The sequence below is a fragment of the Ostrinia furnacalis genome, unplaced genomic scaffold (genome assembly GCF_004193835.3).
Source record: "Ostrinia furnacalis isolate ACB-3 unplaced genomic scaffold, ASM419383v2 OfSCF5355, whole genome shotgun sequence".
Taxonomy (NCBI): Eukaryota; Metazoa; Arthropoda; class Insecta; order Lepidoptera; family Crambidae; genus Ostrinia; species Ostrinia furnacalis.
Genome location: NW_021135594.1, coordinates 38465 through 61349, shown reverse-complemented (window position 1 = coordinate 61349; position 22885 = coordinate 38465). Strand labels below are relative to the sequence as shown.

General features: G+C 39.7%; 2 protein-coding genes across 8 annotated transcripts; both read right to left on the bottom strand.

Moving 5' to 3' along the window:
• Positions 1–392: 392 nt before the first annotated feature.
• On the bottom strand, positions 393–22672 carry Y-fa (yellow-fa). Its single transcript, XM_028315885.1, has 13 exons — positions 22550–22672; positions 20530–20674; positions 18032–18094; positions 17676–17702; positions 17404–17433; positions 16396–16494; positions 5885–6058; positions 5388–5504; positions 3688–3864; positions 2947–3122; positions 2374–2557; positions 1506–1608; positions 393–521 (listed from the first exon to the last, which is right to left on the bottom strand). Exons 2-13 carry the CDS (start codon positions 20663–20665, stop codon positions 425–427), a joined length of 1383 nt encoding a protein of 460 aa, XP_028171686.1. The 5' UTR covers positions 20666–20674; positions 22550–22672; the 3' UTR covers positions 393–424.
• LOC114360986 (uncharacterized) lies at positions 9739–15852 on the bottom strand. 7 transcript variants are annotated; one of them, XM_028315879.1, is made up of 2 exons: positions 10554–15852; positions 9739–10176 (listed from the first exon to the last, which is right to left on the bottom strand). In XM_028315879.1, exons 1-2 carry the CDS (start codon positions 15079–15081, stop codon positions 10118–10120), a joined length of 4587 nt encoding a protein of 1528 aa, XP_028171680.1. In that variant the 5' UTR covers positions 15082–15852; the 3' UTR covers positions 9739–10117. The 7 variants fall into 7 exon arrangements, with proteins under 7 accessions (XP_028171680.1, XP_028171679.1, XP_028171683.1 ...); XM_028315878.1 differs by having other exon boundaries at positions 10603–15852; XM_028315882.1 differs by having other exon boundaries at positions 9739–10727; positions 13633–15852.
• Positions 22673–22885: the final 213 nt, after the last annotated feature.

The following is a 22885-nucleotide window of genomic DNA, read 5'->3' as shown; positions in this document are numbered from 1 at the left end:
AGATTAGACAGTAGCTCTGTGGTTGGTCGCTTCAGCCTGATCGGTACTTTTCATCAGGTGAGAAGCAGGTTAAGAGATTTTCTGTGTAAAAAAAAAGCCATCAAAGCTGTAGGCGGAAGATACTTATATTTATCTATAATGAAACCACGATGTTTATTATTATAAAACTTTATTTGTCATAACATTGACCAGCAAAACGTCGTTCCTTTAGTTACAATCATGTCCAGTCGCTAGCACAGCTCATCAGATTATTTAACATTAATTTAACAATAAATATCTTAACAATTTATTTTATTAAAACATTTATTAAAATGACTTTAATTTTTTAGGCTGTGAAATAAGTAATAATGAGTAGCAACGTATAACACATATTCTGTCAAATAAAAAAATTGTTTATTAATAATTGTCAATAATAATAAATCCTTTAGAGTTGATTGTCGGTGCTGTTGTCAAAGCCGCCTCGTGTGGCGAACGAGACACCCGAGCAGATGGTACCTGCTATCGCGTCCAGCACATTGGCCCTGGAGAAGAATGGTTAGTAAATAACTGCTGGCAATGGTCAGCTTATTATTATTTATTTTACAAATGGTCCGTGAGTTGACCCTCACTCGGCATGGGGCACACTGAAAACCAGCGCCGTGGCCTTCGTCACCGTGGGCCACGGCATATGCTGAGTGGGGTCCCATTGTAGTGGGCATCTCATTTGTGAATGGGTGGCACTGCTCAGTTTACTCTTGTTTTTATTTTTACTTCCTTTATTGTGTGCCACTGTCATGTCTATGTAATGGCCTGTACCTATTTGTGTGATGTCCATTGTAATAAATGTATCTTTCTTTCTTTTTTCTAAACTGCAATAGAACTGCTATTGGAGTGGGCAGTAATGGAAAACTGCTACTGGAAATGGTCAGTAACGGTGAACTTCCACTGGAATGAGCAGTATAATATTATGTCGCCCACAGAGTTGAATCAACGCAAGCAAACATTTGTATCTGTATACACTCGACGCGCTGTTCTAATTCGATCACGCAGGAAAACTCCGCGCATAGCACGCTCCATCGTCCTTTGAGTGAACTTGAGTCTTTTTATGAGGTAAGGGACTATAGACCCAATATACTGAACTGTCCTAACCGTGACATTGACAGCGGGGCGCCACCGTCAATACCGGATCGCTGGTTCCGATTTTTGCCATGTTGGAAACTATTTAGTTGATCGATGGTAGCGCCCAATGAGTTTGGTGGGACAGTTCAGTTTGGGTCATCTGTCTATACGTGCCAGATCCGTATACACTGGCAACACACACTGGTCAAAGGCTTTTATCTTGAGACACTGCGGTACCATTCATCGTTATTGTGGAAATCGTTGGAAGAGCCTTTGTCCAGCAGGCTGAAACGAACGAATGAAATAGTAGGCTCACCCTTATTATAAAGACTCGAAAAGACTCATGACTGAGATCTTAGATTCAAAGGATGATTGATGGCACTGTAGAAAGCTGTAATAATATTTACCTATAGATGAAGAAGTTGTAGTCGTTCGTGTTGAAGCGAGAGTAGCCGAAGCGGGGCAGGGTGTTGGCCATCACCCACACCTCGTCTCCCGTCACGTGGAGATCTGGAAACAAATACATACAATGCTCAAATGTGTCTACTTATTTTTTTTCTTTTAATTAATTATATCTTGTACGTTCGCTGTGGGCCACGCGCCCCTCTCCAATGGTGTCTGCAGAATACCAGTGGCCGTAACGCTCCTTGTTATGTTACGGCCTCATACTGATCAGAAACCAGTTGTCTGTCTGTAGACTTACCTTTTCACGCTTAGGGACAGTATTTTGATCCGTAGTTAACTCAACCATTGAGGGCTATCGTTTTTATACTGAACAGTTGGCACTATTGGAAATTGACATGACCGTATTCCTTAGTGGATTCCATACAAATTACAAACTCACTAAACTAAAGACCGTTTTTAAATTATTTTGACGGATTTGGATTGAATATCTGGCAGAATCTCGCAGATTCGCTTTGAAGGAGCTAAGTCAAACGGTCTGAGTTCTGACCTAATAAATCTTTCCCTTCTAGGCCAGAAGCTGGGTAGGTACGCCCATGAGTCTGGTATCAAAGACGATTAATTGTATCTTCCTAGTCATTTGCTAAAAGTAACTACTTGATCTATAGTCTGGTCTGCGAGCACGTAGAATTTTGTCCAATGACCCCAAGCGGGTAGCTCCTATTGCTGTCGCTACTGTGCGACGGGCGCCCGCAGTGAGTGTGCGAGCGCGACAGCAACATAATTACGCGCGAGCGATAAGGATGGGTAGCTTGGGGTAATTGGACAAAATTCTACGTGCTCACAGACCGGGCTTTAGAAAGGATAACTCACCAGAAGGATAGCTCATAGCGACTCTCTCCCGGGCCAGGACAGCGATGTTACTAGGTCTCATGAGAGTCCCGGAATTCCAGCAGGACACCGCATCTCTGCCGATCTCCGCGTAGAATATCACTCGGGACCCTGGATGGTAGTCGTGCATGGTGGATTGGGTCATATCGCCGCGGTTTCCAACTACCTGTAGTAGATTTAGAGTGGCTTTAGTTTCATCATCATCATCAACATTTCAGCCGAAATGTGGATAGATAAAAGCTGCAGGAAGACGCTGGATGCAAGCCGCTGTCAACTGGCCAATCATTGGGGGAGGCATTAAGTAGGTTTTTTAGACATCACTATTTTTAGAAACATAAAATGTAGGTATAATATTGCTTCAGGTAGGAATTGAAACCATGGCCATTCGCTCGCCTGGCAACTGCTCTAACCGCTGAGGTTTTGGAGTGGAGCGCTGGATACAGGCCGCTACCAACCAGTCAATTTGTAAATAATTGGGGAAGGCCTATATTCAGCAGTGGACGTGAAATGATGATGATGATGATGATGATGATGATGAGCTAGTAAAAAACTTACATAGTAGTAAGTAAAGTAGTCCCGATTGCTCATAGCATTTTTGTTCTTTAAGACGCACGTAGACACAGCAAACTCGTCAGTCCCGATCAGGGGGTGGAAGTAGGCCGTCTTGCAGTTCCCAGAGCCAGGGAGAAGGGTGATGCTGAAGATGCCGTCTCTCCAGGAGAAGCGCTGGTCTGCAATGGAGAAGGAACTTTAAGATCCTGTTAGTTGGGTTCCAAATCTAAGGAGTAACACTAACGGGACTATTCCCACCTCTCGTGCCCACCGCTGCAAATCCAGTGTAGCCATCTTGACCGCTTGCTTGTACATACAAAATCTATGAGAGTTATGGGAGAGTCTCGTTCTGACAGTTTAAAAAAATGCGCCAATTGTTTTTTTTTTATCCACAACGAGGAAGCTCTTGGCCTGTATCTCACCTGATGGTAAGTGATGATCAGGCCGAAGGTGGAAGCGAGCTTCACCCGGAATCCTCAACCACGGAGGAACTGGCTATCTTACCTCTAACTGCCGGAACACAAGAATGCTGGTAACATTGTTGTTATGGCGACAGACTTAGGTAAGATGGTGGTAGCTAGCCAGGCGGACTTAGAACAAGCCCTACCACCAACCGAACCGAACAGAAAAATCTGCCCCCACTGGGAATCGAAACCGGGACCTCTGCGTCTGAAGCAGGTGGTCTTACCACTAGACCACAGAGGCGGTCTGATTGGTGGTCTCAACACGTCTAACTGAACTTACCAGCGATGTCCAAAGCGCCATGCAGCGGGTTGAATGAGAAATAGTTATGAGTGTGTCTCCAACTGTCGTTCTCTCTCAGTGAGTACACAATCACCCCGAAGCTGGTCAGATCCGGGATGTAAGCGTACGCGTCGGCGCAGTTGTTATTGGTAATGTCCACGGTTATCGAGGCTAGACCTGGAAGCATTTCAATCACCATCAGTTCATTTAGTCTCCTCTGTAGGAGGACGATGTTCTATAATTTGGAGACACTACAATTTTTTAGCATAAGGCAGCAAAAAAACAAAGCCCGGTCTGTGAGCACGTAGATTTTGTCCAATGACCCCAAGCTACCCATCCTTATCGCTCGCGCGTAATCATGTTGCTGTCGCACTCGCACACTCACTGCGGCCGCCCGTCGCACAGTCGCGACAGCAATATAATTACGTGCGAGCGATAAGGATGGGTAGCTTGGGGTCATTGGACAAAATTGGCAGGAAGGCCGCTACCAACCGTGCGATGTGGAAGTCATTGGGGGAGGCCTATGTTCAGCAGTGGACGTCCTGTGGCTGAAATGATGATTATGATGATGACAATTTTTTATAGAATCTACTTTAACAGCGCCTTATAAAAAGCCTATTAGGAATTCGACTACTGCTTTTGACTTTTATTATTGAGCAAAAGGTCATAGCACACTTGTCTATCAACCCGGAAAGGAATCAACACCCTATCGCAGGGTTTCCCAAACTATGAGTCGCGATCCAGTGGTGGGTCGCGAGCGAACATTGAGTGGGCCCTGCCTGTAGAACGACACACCACCCTACCGATCCAACCGCTGGGCAGTGGGCGAAATTTTCTATAGGTAGGTCCCGAGTTTGGGAACTTGTATTAGATGAGTCGTAGCCCAGACAACTTTGGGAACCACTGCCCTATCGCCTTTCTCTGCGCTGTCAACCGCGAAGCGAGGCGTTTACGTTCACAAATGTGGTTAAATCTGCGTTGGGGTATGGAGTTTCATACAAAAAATACTGACCGCCTCGAGTTAATGCGGTTACGATCCGTTTCCGTGTTGATAATGTCCATTAGTCTCCATCTCCTTAATTTACCAGAGGCAGATGGAAGATCTTGGAAGATATTATATTAGACTAAGAGCTGGTGAACGCCAGACCTACGTCATTTTAAAAAAGCTGACAGTTTGTCAGCGTATGCTCCCAATATAGGACAGAATGTTGGTACATCATGAAGTATGGATCATCGTGGCTTTGGCAGCTATCCCAAAAAAACTGTCTGGCAAGGAGTTGGAACTGTCAAAATTGTCTGGTTGATGTGGAAACAATTTCTAATCATTGCCCAAATATTATACATAGAAAACGCTGACAAACTTTCAGCTTTTACAAAATGACGTAGGTCTGGCGTTCACTAGCTCTTAGAGTAGGCGCACACCGTTAATTTTTAGTTGGCCGATAGTTGTGCCCGATTTCAAATTGTATGAAGAATCGGCCAAATCGAATCGGCGTAGTGTGCGCACTCCCATACATGCCCATACTGATCAACTGCCCGACTAAACTATCGGCCGATGAAAAATCAACGGTGTGCGCCTACTCTTAGTCTATAATATGGCCTCCAATCCCCGAGTTGTTTTACATACATATTTTGATACATTTATTGACATGTTTTACCCTAGATAGTATTTTTTCAGGTGCCAATTTAAAAGTAATTACCTGTAGGGGTGTCTTCGGCGGGCAAGTCTGATGCTTTCAAAGTGTACCTATGGATGAGCTGATTGGTGTTCAGGTCGAAAATCAAGATGGCGGGTGTCTGCACTTGAATCTGGGTACCTGGAAGAAGATATTGGTTAGACTTAGTTTATACCATATTCTTGTTCTTGTCGTGTCGACAACAAACCTACACAGTATCAGCCCAAAACTCTGTTCCAAGAGTGGCGTTGTCAGTAGCATTTATTAAATCTTCCTGCGTGCAGTTGTTTGGCCACGCAGGGCACGACATTATGTGCTTCATCTACTGGGGAACACAATCAGTGGGTAGTGCAAAACTCCAGTTTGAGCCATCTGAGAATCCCCACGTGAACAGATTGTCCTTACTACGGCCGACTTGTTCGAACCACTGTCTGTACAACTACTGCGAGTGACACATAAACCTTTACCAAAACGTCTCTTGTGTTTCTCTCCAACAATTATTATTTATTTTATGTATTTACCAGTTAATTCTAATCGCCCAGTGTCCACCGCCCACAGTCTGCCGCAGGAGTCCGCTCGGGTCCGGTACACCGAGGTTATGTTCTGAGCCATCCGGATATCCGGGTACGGTTTCAGGGCGGGAGACCTGCTGGTTTCCATGTCCAGGTCTATGTAGTTGATGGAGGAAGGGATTCCTAAGGAAAGACAGAATCTATATCTATAAAAGCGAAAGGTCATTGACTTACTGACTCATTCATCATGAAATCTCAGAATCTACAAGTGCTAGGAGTCTCAAATTTTGCATGGGGGTTCCTTTTAGAATGTAGGTGCTCATGAAGACGGAATTTTGCAAAATTCAGCCCTTGAGGTAGAGATGAGACATATTTACTAGAACAGATCCACACACTAGGTATTTTACAGTACTAGGCGGCACCTATTCCAATTTTTTAAATACTTGATCCACCTAGTATTTTATAAATTACACGATTTCCGACCCTACCGTCAAAGTAATAGAGGTTATTATTGCGTAATCCGTAGTCGTGTATTACGCGCACCTAGTATTTCTCGCTAAGCTTATGTGCGAACGTAGAGATTCACTCCGTCTCTGTCTGACCAAACAAATTTGAGCGCGACGAAGCAAACGCACACAAACGTAGTCAAACCATATTCATGTAAATAAGAAAAAATATGTTAAATATTTTTGTGAAATTGATATCTTTTAAATACGCCATCTTTTAAGTTGACAGTCCTAAGCCTGTTAAAGTATGAAGGGAGGAATTATTATTCAATTTTAAATTGCATTATTCATACTACGGTTGTATCTTTTCAAAGAAAATTGTATTTTAAAGTTATATTACGTGGATTAGTCCGCACTAGTCGCGTCAAGTATGCTAAATTACTATGTACTAGGTGGAACAGGTATTTGGATCGAGTATTAATAAATACTAGGAATCTAAATACTAGGATCAGAAATCATAACCCATCTCTACCTTGAGGGGTTAAAACGGGATCCACGCGTACAAAGTCGCGGCCGCTAGTAGACTAATAAAATTGAAAGAAAGAATACGGGACTATTCCCACCTTTCGCTCCCACCGCTGCAACTCCTGTGTAGCCAGGATCTACAACTTATAACACAACCAGTGAAGGCAGTGGCGGATTAAGAGTATCCGAGGCCTTAAGCACAGAGCCTGTGTAGGCCCTCTATTGCTTGAATGGAAATGGAAGGAATGGAATGGAAGGTATAAAGTATAAAATGAAAGTTCATCAAAATAGAAAGTGTAGTAGGTAAAATGTAAAAATTTAAAACATTATTTTCCTTGCCTTAATCAGAGCAAACTCCGAGATTGTACATCGTCGAAATATATCTGACGAAGTATGTCTGCCTCAATACACATTAATGCTAAATAATTAAGCTTGTCTGGACGGATTTTTTGCGGGTTTTTTAACCTTTTTAGTTGTGAGAAGGATCGTTCAGCAAAGCAGTTAGTAATCATTAAGCTGTAAAAGATTCTAAACGCAACCACAATGATAGTCTTACACTAGCACACTTCTTTTGTTTCTCTTCTTTTTTCACATCGCATGTTTATTTTAATATATATATTTATAAATATATACACATACAGGGTGTCCCGTAATGCAACGTCAAGCCGGAACTGGGTGTTGAGGCAAGTTATGCTGGTTATCAAAAAAAATCTATGTGTCAATTTGTCAAAATCATAGGCATTTAAAAAAAACTAAAAATCTACTCCCGGTGACGGTCTTTTTACTCGTGTTGCCACAAATCTTCACATTTTCTAATTTTTTTTTATTATGTAACCCTGAATAATGCTTCTGTTTGGAATTTATTGTACCCTTAAGACTCCGCCTTTATCCGAAACTATCCGTAACTTTTGAATCAGTTTCGGCTACGGTTATGGATATTTTTTTATTTCGGATATCCGATAGTATCAGTTACGGTTACGGATATCCAGAAACTTGAATTTTGGGCACATTAGAATAATAATTTTTAACCAAGGTAGATAAAGTTAAAAACGGGATTATTTCCAAAAAAACAAAAATTGTCGACAATTACAGCAAGAATTTACCAAGTGTTATACCATTTTGGAATCCTTACTAAATGCGCCAAATTATGACGTCACTTGCCATACTCGCGTAGTACAATTTTTTTTCAGTACAGTCAGTTTAAACTAGGTAAAATTTTTATTTTCAATTTTTTTTTTTGGGAATAATATATTTTTTTCATCCAAGCTGGAGCAGCTGGTTTCGTAATTTTGATAACAATTTAGAGAAGCATTATTCAGGGTTACTTAACAAAAAAAAATTTTGGAAAAAGTGAAGATTTGTGGCAACACGAGTAAAAAGACCGTCACCGGGAGTAGATTTTCTTGTTTTTTTTTTTAAATGCCTATTATTTTGACAAAATGCCACATAGATTGTTTTTTATATTTTTCTGATAACCAGCATAACTTGCCTCAATACCCAGTTCCGGCTTGACGTTGCATTACGGGACACCCTGTATACACAATTATTATTATTTTAATACGGGTATTATTTTATTATGTAGCATCTTTAACTGCTTGAGTCTCAGACGGCATTAATTAATGTCATAATAATTGATTATCTATTGTGTCTAGATTCGCGGGCCTTGAAGGATTAATTTACTATAAGTAATTATGTTTATTCAACAAATGTTTGCACATTATTATTATTGTTATATATTTATATTTAAACGGCCTTGTTGATATGCAGTTTAGGTTAGTGTCAGTGACTTCCACTCGGCATGGGGCCCACTGAAAACCAGTGTCGTGGCCTTCCCCACCGTGGGCCACGGCATATGCTGAGTGGAATCCTATTGAGATGGGCATCGCTGTTGCGACAGGATAGCACTGCTCACTGCTCAGTTCACTTTTTATTTCCTTGTAATATTTATGTGCCATTTCTGTCTTTTTCTCTGTCATGTAGGTGTAAGTGATGTTCATCGTAATAAATTTTTCTTTCTTTCTTTAAACGCCACTTGTATATTTGGGAAAACGCACTTTACTTTATCTACACTATAATATTATAAAGAGGATCTTTGTTTGTTTGGTTGTAATGAATAGGCTCAAAAACTACTGGACCGTTTTTAAAAATTCTTTCACCATTTGAAAGCTACATTACTTACGAGTAACATAGGCTAAATCTCGATAAAATGTAGGTATGAAATGAAACGCCTCCATCCTCAGCTGGCGCGCCAGCAGAGGATGGAGGCCCCTGGAGAACAGGGGCCCCAAGCACGTGGTTGTAGTGCTTATACGTTAATCCGCCACTGAGTGAAGGTCAAGTTTGTCCCGTGGGAAAGTAAACTGTCATTGGACCCGCAACGAAATTAATCAGAAGAACATAGGACGAACTATTTAGTTGAAATATAGAATCGTTGTTTTGATTCATCATCAGGGAATTTAGTATCCACTACAGGAGCACGACCCTCCCTAATACTAAAGCCTGGTTCGTGAGCACGTAGAATTTTGTCCAATGACCCCAAGTTACCCATCCTTATCGCTCGCGCGTAATTATGTTGCTGTCGCGCTTAGGGATGTTCCGATACCACCTAAGTATCGATACCTACTCATTTCGATAATACTCAAATCTTTTTTCGATACTACTTAAATAAGTACTCCTAAAGTATCGATAGTTACTGATATCGATACTTTTTGGAACTTTTATTTTGTTTTATTATTTTGAGTGTGCTATCAATGAACGTTGAAGGACAATAATTTAAACAAAATTGAGAAGAAAACAACTATTTATTTATTATAAATGTTTATTAGTGTTCAATAGTTCAGCAAATGTGTATGTGTGTAGGGACTTCTAGGTATCTTGAATAAGCAACTCAAGTAGACTGGTAGATAACAGGTTTACTATTAAATATTTAAGTAGATACAGAGCAATGGAAGTAGAAACCGCGACAGTATGGATTCGTAAGCAAAAAGAGAAGGGCCCCGCGCGGCGCGCAAACGTTTATATATTGTAGCCCCCGCTCGTGCCCCCACCATCCTGGGAGGCGCTGAATGCGTGGGGCGCGACCATGCACCCGGCCGTTGAAGATGCTTCTTCTTCAACTGCATCCACTGGCAGAAGGCATATGTTGTTGTAGGCTCGGCGGATTATGCCCTTTGACGTTTGAACGTCAGCAACCCTTGCAATCCCGTCGTTGCCAGGAATGAGCCGTACGATGCGACCCAGCTGCCACATCATAGGAGGTGCGGCCTTGTCCTTAATGATGACCATGGCCCCGGACCGCAGCTTGCCAGATGAAGATTTCCATTTGGTTTTCTGTTGTAATAGAGATACATATTCATTAGCGTATCTTTTCCAAAAATGTTGTTTGAGGAGCTCGACCCGTTGAAATCTCTGAAGACGAGTGATGTTGGTTTCACCGACTTCAGGGTGTGGAACTGACGTGAGAGACCGACCAATAAGGAAGTGAGAGGGTGTGAGATAGGTAAGATCAGATGGGTCACTTGAGATAGGTGTGAGGGGTCTGGAGTTTAAAATAGACTCTATTTGTGCCAAACAAGTAATCATCTCCTCATAAGTCAAATGTGAACGTCCTAGAATTCTAACTAAGTGAAATTTAACAGCTTTCACAGAGTTCTCCCATAAACCGCCAAAATGTGCTGTGTAAGCAGGAATATGTTTAAATTGTATACCTTGAATATCATTACGACAATGTTTCATTAAATAATTAAATGCTCCTACAAACGTGGTCCCGTTATCGCAATATATTGTTTGTGGTTTCCCCCGCCGAGCGATGAATCGGTCCAGTGCGCCAAGGAAGCATTCCTTGGTGAGGTCCGAGACGAGCTCTAAGTGCAAGGCCTTGACTGCAAAACAAACAAAGACACATATATAACTTTTTATAAGTCTACTTCCACGTCCCTTTCGATTGAGAATCATCACTGGCCCGGCATAATCAACACCTGTATTTAAAAATGGATATTCTAAGTGTAGTCTATCTTTAGGCAGGTTTCCCATAATAGGTTGTGTAGTTTTTGCCTTTTGTCTAACACAACGAACACATGAATTTACCACTTGTTTAGCTAAGTTCCTGCCACCTAGCGGCCAATATTTTTGCCGAATTTGAGATAATAAAAGAAGAGGGCCAGCGTGAAGAGAAATTAAGTGTTGTTTTTCCATAATTAGTTTAGTAAGTTTATGTTTACTACATAACAATATTGGGTGTTTTATGTCGTAAGTATAAAATGAATTATCTAGACGTCCTCCGACACGGATGACGTCATCAGAGTCTATAAATGGTGACAACGAAAGCAATCTATTTTTTGAAGGTAAACTTTGACCTGATTTGAGAATGTGATATTCTTCCGGAAACATGTCGCGCTGTGAACATTTTAATAATAAGTTTTCAGCTGATAATATTTCTTTACATGTTAAATGAAGATTATTTGATATTTCATTATGTTTTAAGTTATTTATAAATCGCTTTACGTAAGCTAATACTCTGACTAATTTTGAAAAGTTTGACATTTTACTTATTAGGTTATTTATTACATTTTCAGATACATCTGAAACAAAGGACATTTCCGGAAGAATATTATCATTTGTCTCCGGAAGCGTTTCCGGGTTTACGGTAGGATAAGAAACATTAAGTGAATGTAAAAATGACGGGCCAGTCCACCACAGACTGGACACGCTGAGTGTATCAGCCCTCACCCCACGAGAAACCAGGTCTGCTGGGTTCTCTTTTGACGGCACGTAGCACCACACCTGGTTATTAGTATTTTCATGTATTTCATTTACTCTATTTCGGACAAATGTTTTTAATCGACTGGATGGTGCAGATAGCCATCCTAAAATTACAGTTGAATCAGTCCAGAAATAAGATTTATCTAATTGAATAGTCAATGATTTAATAATTTTCTTATAGAGGCGTGTGCCTATTAAGGCCCCACATAATTCAAGACGAGGGATGGTGCTTGATTTTAAGGGTGCAATTTTATTTTTAGAAGCCATGAGATGAATGCATACCTTCCCATCACGTGTAATAGTTTTAATATAACAACAGGCGCCATATGCGCGTTCTGAGGCATCTGTGAATGTATGTATCTCAACAGTAACAGCATCATCACCTAGTACCCACCTAGGAATTTTTATAGTTTTAAGCAAGGGAAGAAGTGTAATTAAATTGCTATATTGCATTTGTAACTCAGTCGGAACTGCGTCATCCCAATCTGACTTGAGTTTCCACAGTTTTTGTAAAATGGCTTTGGCCTCGACTATGCAAGGACCAACTAGTCCAATGGGGTCAAAAATTTGACTAATTGTCGATAAAATTATACGTTTTGTTATTAAAGAATCTTTGTTTGGCTGAAATTCAAAAAATAAGTTATCCGATTCTGAGTTCCAATAGAGCCCAAGAGTTTTACTTGGCATTGAGTCTGATAGATTTAAAGCTTTGTCTTTGTCATCCTTTAATTCTAAAATATTTTTTAAAATTTCAGGGTTATTAGATTGCCATTTACGTAAATTAAATTTTGCTGAATCTAATGCTTGTATAACGTTAGTGCATAGTTCTGTGACAGATTCGACTGAGCTTCCTCCTGATAAAAAATCATCAACATAAAAGTCGTGCGCTATAGCACGTTTTGTTTGAGGGTCTGTACACTCCTCTGCCAGAGCAAGTAAACATCTCGTGGCTAAGTAAGGTGCGGATGCTGTACCGTAGGTTAGTGTATTTAATGTGTAAGTGTGTAACGGTTCCAATGGGGTAAATCTGAAAATAATTTGTTGAAGTGATCGCTGGGATGGGTCTAGCATGACAGCTCTATACATTTTCTCAATATCGCTTGTAACGACATACTTATGTTGTCTGAAGCGAAGTAAGATTGATATGAGGTCGTCCTGTAATGTAGGACCGACAAGTTGTATGTCGTTAAAGGAAACATTAGAGGATGTAGTTGCGGAAGCGTCAAATACTACCCTGAGCTTGGTTGTTGTGCTGGATTCGCGCATGACTCCGTGATGAGGTAAAAAATTATTTACTTGAGATTGGGATTTACCAGAAGTAAGTTTACTTGAAAATGAATCTGAGTTTTGAGTCATGTGATTAAGATTTATGTATTCCTGCATAAAATGATGATATTGTTGTTTAGTTTTTTCATCATTTTGCAGTTTTCTTTCTAAAGACAAAAACCTACGTTTTGACATATTGTATGAATCCCCAAGAGTATCTGGTGAATCTTTAAGAGGGATTTTTACAACAAATCGTCCATCATTGTCACGTTTTGTTGTATTTTTAAAGATTGACTCGCATTTGTATTCGTCTTTTGACATGGAATGAGTAGGAGAGATGGAATCTAAATCCCAAAATTTACTGAGCTGAGATTCAATAGAATCACTGAAATTACAATGATTAATATTATGACAATGATTTGTATTCCTTGAAGTGGGATTTTGAAGAATGCTACCTGACATTATCCAGCCTAATTTTGATTCGCGTAGTACTGGATAATTCTTCCTTAAGGATATGGAATTTGCTTCTAGAATATTCCAGAAGACTTCAGCACCTACTAGAATGTCTATTGTTGCTGGAATATTGAATGAAGGATCGGCTAATTGAAGACCGTTGGGTATGGGTATGTGTTCCCTATAAATGAACGTTGAAGGCAATGATGATGTGATTTGAGGTAAGATGTAACAAGTTATGTTTGTTTTATAGTTAGTATGGCGAGATTGTAAGGTTAATGAGCAAGAATAAGTGCTGGATGAAACCTGACTATTGATGCCTATGATTGTGGAGCTCGTGACGCGTCGCGGCAGACCCAGTTTCTCGCAGAGCTCGGAAGTCACGAAGTTGGACGTGCTGCCGTTGTCCAGAAGAACGCGAGCGTTGTGGACTCGCCCGTCCCTGCCCACTACTTCCACCAATGCTGTGGAAAGTAACACGTGCGAAGCTTTAGCAGGTGATGAAGATAGATGATATGCGTTTGTTGATAACACTACGTTCTCAACATTATTAGATTTGCCTTTATCCAAATCTTTGTGAAGAAGAGTATTATGCTTTAAGTTGCAATATTTACAATGAGTAAGTCTGCACTGTTTACTTTGATGTCCAGTACGTAAACAATTTTTACACACGTTATTCCAAGAAGCAACCTTTGTGTTGCGTGTATCAACGTCTAATGTACGGAATGTTTGGCAATTAAATAGGTAGTGTTCTTGTTTACATAATGGACACATAGGTTTACGGTTAGTGTTTTCAGTTACTATTGCAAAAGATCTTGATTTTTGAGTAATTGTGTCTGTATTAGTATTTTTGTTAATTGTTTTATTACTATGTAATGTCTCTAATAACTCAGCCCTGTTATTTAAAAAGATACAAAACTGTTTTAAAGTTGGTTGTTCAGTTAATGTATTCTTGTATTCTTCCCACTGTCTATTACTAAGAAAGTCCAATTTTTTTGCCATCATGAAAATGATTAAAATGTCCCACTGGTCTGTGGGTTGCCCTAGAGCACTAAGGGCACGTAAATTCTTGTTAGTGACATCTATAAGATTGCGTAATGATTTAGATGAATCTTTTTGAACTTGTTCTACATTAAATAATGCTTGTATATGATTTGTAATTAGTATCTTATTGTTATCGTATCTTTCTGTCAAAAGTTGCCAAGCTATTTTATAATTACAAGCGGTAAATTCAAGACTTTGAATAACCGAAGATGCACTGCCTTTAAGAGACGCGCGTAAATAGTGAAATTTACTTATTTCGTTAATTCTGTCATTGTTGTGTATGAGAGAAATATACATATCTCGAAACTCGAGCCAGTGTTGAAAATCTCCGTCGAAAGAAGGCGGGTTGATGTCTGGAAGGCGGAAGAAGTCATGCTTTGCACTTGAGCCCGGCTCGGCCTGGTCATCAACGGTCAGCGGGTTCTCCAGCACGCTGCGAGCGTAGGCCGAGTTCTCATAGTATAAGTTCTCAAATTGCTCCCGTTCTGCAAATTCCTTCTCGCTATCATCCGATAGCAGTTCGATCTCCGTCTGTAATTTATTAAAATCTTCGTAAGCATCATCGATCACCTTAAGTCTATTTTTAAGTTCGATTTTATGCGGAAGAGATAATATTTTATAACTTTTTATGATATTAATGAAGTTCGTGAAGTGCGTGAGCTTTGCTTTTATGCTGCTGCGCGTTTTACAAAGCTTTTTAAGTTCTGCCATGGCTTAAAGTGCTATAAAGCTTGGTGAAATAAGTTGAAGAAATATAGAAATCGGTTAAAAGATTGATAAGTTGTTTACTTAAAATATGCAAATGCAGTAAACTGCCGTAGATCGCTAAGGAATGCGGCCCGACCGCGAGAACAAAAGGCCGGCCGGGCGAGAACAATAGGCGGCCGCCTGGCCGTGCGATAAGCGTTTATTTTAATGTAAATTATGCATCGGAAAGATTTAACCTATTAATTTGACCTATTTAAATGACAAGAATTGAAATATTTGATGCTGTAAGCTGTGCACGTGGCTTAAATTCACATTTGAGGTGTATGAAATGATTAAAATAAGGCTCAAAACGAATCTATAATTAATCCCAGAGGAAAAGAGGAATGATAAAAGGATTATGGAACGGACTCACTCAGTATTTTGACCATTCTTTGACTTGGCACGTGGCTGTGTAGGTTATCCAATTCCAAAATGGTCGGCTTCTTCGTCAAGACGGTTTCTTCCAGGAAGGACCAGCTGTTCAATAGTTCAGCAAATGTGTATGTGTGTAGGGACTTCTAGGTATCTTGAATAAGCAACTCAAGTAGACTGGTAGATAACAGGTTTACTATTAAATATTTAAGTAGATACAGAGCAATGGAAGTAGAAACCGCGACAGTATGGATTCGTAAGCAAAAAGAGAAGGGCCCCGCGCGGCGCGCAAACGTTTATATATTGTAGCCCCCGCTCGTGCCCCCACCATCCTGGGAGGCGCTGAATGCGTGGGGCGCGACCAATTAGGCTTATTATTAATTTAAACAAAAAACTCTTCAGCATTAAGATTGCCCAAAAACAGTAACTGTTCAAGGTATTTTGAAGACAATCTGAAGTTCCTTGTTTTGTGTCATTGTTGCACCGGCTTTGGAAAAAAGGCACTCGCTAGGAACTGATGTTGAACAACAATTAAATATTGCTGTGCATACTTGTAAAGACAAGGAAACACCAACTTAATGTCATCCCATTCTGCAAACGGGTTGCTTTTAAGAGAAACTACCTACTGGATTTGATAAATAAAGAGAAACTTCATCTCGTTTTCGGTTGTTTTGCTGATTCGATTCGATACCAAGTATTAATTTATTAGTATCGGAATATCCCTAGTCGCGCTCGCACACTCACTGGGCGCCCGGCCCGTCGCACAGTCGCAAAAAAACAAAATTCTACGTGCTCACGGACCAGGCTTTAGAGGCAAATGGAGGATTTGTCCTACACTCCACACGCTGGCCAGACGGGTTAGGGAGGCCTGATGACCCTGATGTTCTCAAATATTGATTTACTCACCATAACGTCTTCTGGGTATGGTGACGAACAGCCTATTTCCCACTCTCTCCATGCCCATGGGAACGTTGTTGTACTGGATGAAGAAGCGATTTGCATCACCTGGAAATAGCAATTAATCATCATCATCAGGTCATTTAGGAGCACGACCTAAATGCAAGATTGGGCCTATCGTTGGTTGGTTCGGAATGTAGGTATGAAAATGTATGGAAGTGCGCACATTACACCGATTTGGTATCGGCCGATCCTTCGTGCAAATGAGGGTTTTCGCGTATGACAGATCCGCTAGATGGCGGGACGTGGATGTGGGGTCTGACTGCTGCGTGATTGGTGGATTTTGGCATATCTGTCAATGTCATGTCAAAAATATCCAATCATGCAGCGTTTGGACCTCGCGTCTACGTATTGCCATCTGGCGGATTTTTCATACGCGAAAACCCTCATTAGGTATAGTTAGAAGCTTGTCAAAGATAAAACAAAGGCATTAATTAAATTACAAGACTATTGATCTTATTCTGCCAAACTCACTAGTAGGTACTCGTAAATACCATTTCAATAATAATAATAATAATAAAACGTTTATTTCAGACATTACGTATCCATATGTGTTAGTAACATGATAATCTTAATCTAGTGTTAGTAATAAGCTAATGACAAGTAGGTAGATAATTATTTATACAATATGGCTTCCAGTGTGACTCCTGCGCTATAGGTATTCACTATTCATTCATATTCATCAATAACGTTAACAATCCACTAAAACATTTTTATGACAAATGTTGCTAAGACAATATCATAAGGCGTGTAATGTATTGCCAGGGCAATTTTTTAAACATTAGGTACTCCAGCAAAATCTGTATTTTTCCAAAAACTTTTAAACTTCAATTTGTACGAATTTGTGAATAATTTTCTCCTCACGATAAACTAATATCTGCTAAGTAGAGCGGGGTAAATAATGCACACGAAAAAGTTTTATCGAAAGTTAAAGTTATTAATAAAATAAGTACTTACTGTTACTGCTGGATTGCTGGGTTGAAGAACCTGAAGAAGAAACGAAAAAACTTATTATAATAATTTATTTTTACAGAGTATTTTTTTAGTCATTAAGTTTTTCTTCGTTCATTTCACTGTAAATTAATAGGTAGGCCTATGTACCCTTTTCAAATTGCTATTATAAATAAATAACTATAACTTTTTGACTTTTTTGTGTTTGTTTCACGGTTTTTAATACGTAATTTATAATAATGTTTTATTTACATTTCTTTATGTTTTTGTTTACTTACCGGTTCCCGATTGCTCTTCAGAACTTTCTGCGGATTAGAAATAAAATAATTAAATTATTTTCAGTTATTAAGTAGGTATTTAGGTCCGGGAGCACGTAGAATTTTGTCCAATGACCCCAAGCTACCCATCCTTATCGCTCGCGCGTGTTTATATTGCTATCGCGACTGGTGGGACGGGCGCCCGCAGTGAGTGTGCGAGCGCGACAGCAACATAATTACGCGCGAGCGATAAGGATGGGTACCTTGGGGTCATTGGACAAAATTCTACGTGCTCCCGGACCAGACTATAGTTTGATGCCAGTTCATTGACGTAAATTGATATTATTAAAAGTTTGAAAAGAAATAAAAATTCTTACCCATAACCCACGAATTCTCAGACTGTGTTTCCAAGCCCACCGGGCTATCGCGGTCTCGATCCACTGAAACAAAAGTTGAAATAAAAAGCTGTGGAAATAGCTCTTTTTCTTCAATGTAAAACAAAACATGTCGATTTTATCTCATCATCCGAATTACATGAAACAAAGCTTAATCTATGTGAAAACCCTATGAAAATCCGTTCAGTAGCTAGTTTCGCTGATTAGACAAGAAATTTTAAACTTTTTTTCTTTTGATCTTCTGTACCTCCCCTTTATTATCTTCAATATCTACTAAACCATAAGTTTCCCGTATGGTTCCCAAGAAAAAAATGATCTTCATGATATGGAGAATACCATGCCTTCAGCTTCGGGGCAGGTGGTTTTTTTTACTTTGGCTTTTTAGTTTAGTATTTAAGTAGGTATTAATGGATGATGTTTTTATAGATGGGTATAGATAGATTATGTTTGTCAATACATAATTAAGTAAATATTAGAAATAACACATTACAAACAGATCCCAACTACTAGGTCAGGGTCATTATGTAATATTCCTACGGCCAATAGGAATATTACATACAACCACAGATAAAAAACTAAATAATGTAAGCAATATTTACTGGGTAAATAATAATTGCACCTCGCATCTGCACGTGAATATCTAAAATTAGATGTAAGTAATTATAAAAAGATTCACCTTTACAACGATCTATGACGTAATATTGATTGCTTATTTTCCTGCTTAGTATTGCGGATCTCACGTTTTGTGGGGTTCTGTACAAAGGGGCCTACGGGACCCTAGTAAGGGACTATTCCCACCTCTCGTTCCCACCGCTGCAACTCCTGTGTAGCCAGGATCTACAGCTTGACCGCCAATAACCCAACCAGTGAAGGTCAGGTTTGTACGGGACCCTATACAAAGCCTCTGTCTGTATAATATAGGGTGTCTTTGAAATAGTTGCCAAATCTTTAGAAGCTACTCAGAATCAGTTAGTTCGTTTCAGCCAAATTGAAATGACGTCACGGCTGGACGTGGACAAGCCGTCCCCCAATGTTTTCCACAAAGAACGGTCCTGCACCCGCATCCAGGCACCTCCCGCGACTTTCACCAGATCGTCGGTCCACCAAGTGGGAGGCCTGCCCACACTACGTCTTCCGGCTCGTGTTTCTTTCATATTTGATTATTTCTATCCGCCGCTATCTAAATTGGCTTACGTGGATAATTTAATTCGTTCATAGAAAAATACGCACACACACTTAACTGTAAAGTTTAATAGTGTAATGACATTATGGTGCGCGAAAATAAGGCTTAGCCTTTAAAACATAAGAAATGGATAGGTAACCCATGAATTATATTTTCAATAGTTTTTTTCCAATAGGTACTACGATTTCAATAATTACGATAAGTTAAATGGTTTAATATTGTAAATTGGCTCGTTGTTTGTTTTTAAAACACAGTCAAAAAAATAACCCACTATCTGAAAAAATACTCGCTGTGATATTTTTTACGGCTTTCCCAATGCAATTTAACATAATAATAAAGTTCGTCTGATAAGCTACAAAACAAAAAACCCAAATGCATAAAAATGAAGCACAGTCGAAGATATCAAATAAGTATGTAGGTATAATACTGGTGATATTATATGTCCCACAAAATAATTTATGATGGAACATAAGTATTTGTAACTTACATATTAAAGTTCCACTTTACTGAAACTTAAGGGAAGTGGGATCATCGAATCATCATCATCAGGTCATTTAGTCTCCACTGCAGGAGCGCGACCCTCACTAATTTACCAGACACAAATGGATGATTTGGCTGAAGCTAGCAGAAAAGCCTTCATCATCATCATCATAATTTCAGCCATATAATGATCGGTTGGTAGCAGCTTGCATCCATTTTGGACGCGCGCTGGTAGCTTGAGGAGCTTTTCCAGCTTCACCGGGCAGAGTGGCGAGTACAGAAGGTACTCTAGCCGTTTGGCAGACCGACGTTCGCGATCGGGCCATATCGAGCGCATAAGGCGCCCGATCAGCGGCGAACCCAACTAGAGGGTTGCCCACCGCGGTGTTGGACCGAAGTCCAGCCTACGGCGGGCTCTCTCTAGTGGGCCCGATCGAGGGGACTACGGACGCGGCCTGAGGGCGCCACGGTAGGCTCGGACCTCGGCTCAGATCGTGTCCGGGGGACGGATAGGGGAGCTTGCATCCAGCGGCTCCCTGCTACCTTTATGAGGTTGTCGATCCACCTTGTCGGTGGCCTCCACTCCAGAACCTTGCTGCCCCATCGGCCGTCAGTTCTGCGTACTATGTGCCCTGCCCATTGCCAATTTAGCTTGCCGATCTCGTAAAGAACCACTGAGCATAGCCTTTCCGTAGCACGCTGTGGAACTTTGAGTTTATTTACAATTTCTTTAATTTACCAGACGCAGATGGATGAATTGGCCGACACTAGGAGAGAAGGCCTTAAGTTTGAAATAGCCATATTAAAAAATACTCACAAATGACTCCATTAATATTGAAAGTGAGCTGTTTCCACGCATACACTTCTTGGAATTTATTCACCATTCTTTGGGGCCGCACGGCTGGCGACGCGATAGCGAAGATGATGGTGAGCGCTGGCAGGATTGAATACATCTTGTTTCACTGTAAAAAAAAACTTCAATAAATCTAAATCTATCTATCTATAATGTATAAAACTCAAAGGCGACTGACTGACATAGTGATCTATCAACGCACAGCCCAAACCACTGGACGGATCGGGCTGAAATTTGGCATGCAGGTAGATGTTATGACGTAGCGTTATGGCCCCCAAGCTCAGGGGGCCTCCGAATCCTTACCAGAAAATTTCAATTGAACTGAACTTTGAAAATTTCTCCCATTTTCAAAATAAATAGAGAGAAATTCGAAAGCTGTATCAGCAGTAAGTACCTAAGCTTAATGTCAATTTTGATAAAACCTAACCAGTTTAGATTGCAGTGAGGCCCCATTTTTTTATTTGCCCCAGGACCCTTGGTTACCTAGCTACGCCAGCTTGTCCTGGACAAGGAGTTGGTATAACGAGTGTAAATACACAAAGTTTTTTTACTACCCGCGACATCAAAAATACTTGATTACTTCCCAAAGGTACATAAGCATACCTATAAGTCGTTTATGTCGTAGACAGATCATAAAATCATCATAACAAAGTATGGTCAATGATTTGACATCATGTCACAAAAAACACTTGCAACGTACAAAAACCTTGGAGTTCGTAACGTTAATTATACCTACAAACAAACGTGGCTTGAATAATATCATTAGAACTTTACGTTTAAACGATACCTATTGCCAGTTTTGTGTGATCTTAACTGACGGAGTTCTGTGGTAACATAAAAAAAAAACATACACTTGAATTGAGGACGTCCTCCTTTTTTTGAAATCGGTTAAAAACCAGTTACAACTAAAAGTGTCCTATCTACTAGAAAACAAAAACCCGATTCCTTGCCTGTTTCACAACTGATTACATTACTGATTTATTTTTACAACGACTTGTTATTCTTACGTTTTTCGCCTAGCCTTGGTCTATTATTATCTATTTCTAATATCAAAAGTCACTAAAATTATTTGTAGGCGTCATAACCTTATGACACCCCGCAGGCTTTTTATCAGCTGATATTTACATCGAGCTGTTATCAGTATTAGAGTACTTAATATCTAGTGAACGCCAGACCTGCGTTTTTTATTGTAATTGTTATTGTAATTTTATTTTAATGTGAATTTTAATTGATTTGAGTTTTGAGTTTATATATTTTTTTTAATTTATTACATTCTTTTTGCCCCTGCGTACAAGGTAAGGTTTTTTTAAGTTGTCAAATAAATAATTTTTCTTTATTTCTTTCTTTCTACGTTATTTTACAAATGCTGAAAGTTTGTCAGCGCATGCTCCCAACTTAGGTAAGAACGTTGGTGCATCATGAAGTTTGGGTCATCGTGGCTTTGGCAGCTCCTAAAATGATGGTCTGGCAAGGGGTTGGATGGTCAAAACTGTTTTGCTGATGAGGAAACAACTTCGAATTATTGCCCAAATATTTACCTACATGCTATTGAAATTGTAAACTCCGTCACTTTATAAAATAACGCGTGAGATTGTAAACGGACCAAACAATAGGCCGATTAAAGTGTGTAGTCTGCGGGTACTCTAACTAAATTACAAAAAAATAACACCTAATTACAGCAATGATGCTGTTTTACAAATTTTTTTAGTTTGTTAAACTTACGGAATAAAGCCGAATAACCAATGTAAAAAAAAAATGATTAAAAAAAATTAAGAATAAAGGTAGGTGACATGTCAATTAAAAATGATTTTTTGTTATTGGTAACCAAATACCTAAAATCTCTTGACTTCTTGTTATAATTACAGTTTAAATTTTGGTTTAATTATCACATATTAATTTATTTTTGTAAGCCCTTTTTTTAATAAATGCCACTACCACATATTGCAATAAATTATGGAAATAAAAGTCAAAAATTATTACTCACAATTTTGTCCGTCAATAAAAAATAAACTTCACCAACTTGTTATTGTATGTAACTAAAAATAATACATTTGTTTACGTGGCCACTCTTCGAAGATTACCGTACGACTGGACGCTACAAACTGCATTGACACGTATGAACTATTGAACTATAGCCTCAGCTATGTATACATAGTTATGTGCCTGTTTACCAGTGGTAGCTATAAAAACAAAGCTTTAAAGAGCCGTAATTAAAGAAAAATAAGCTCAAAAATAGATCTAATTCCAGGCATAGATTTGTACCAGAAAGCGCAGCGTAGAACGTCCACCCATAAGGTGGACGAAGGACCTCATAAAGGTA

Bases quoted from the DNA above. Each gene is read 5' to 3' on its own strand.
- LOC114360986 (XM_028315877.1), bottom strand. From the start codon at position 14,667: ATGTATATTTCTCTCATACACAACAATGACAGAATTAACGAAATAAGT.
- Y-fa (XM_028315885.1), bottom strand. From the start codon at position 20,665: ATGTATTCAATCCTGCCAGCGCTCACCATCATCTTCGCTATCGCGTCG. The intron at 18,095-20,529 runs GTGAGTATTTTT...CTTTTGTTTCAG, and splicing joins CAATATTAATGGAGTCATTT to TGGATCGAGACCGCGATAGC. The intron at 16,495-17,403 runs GTAAGTACTTAT...TGCTATTTCCAG, and splicing joins CCAGCAATCCAGCAGTAACA to GTGATGCAAATCGCTTCTTC.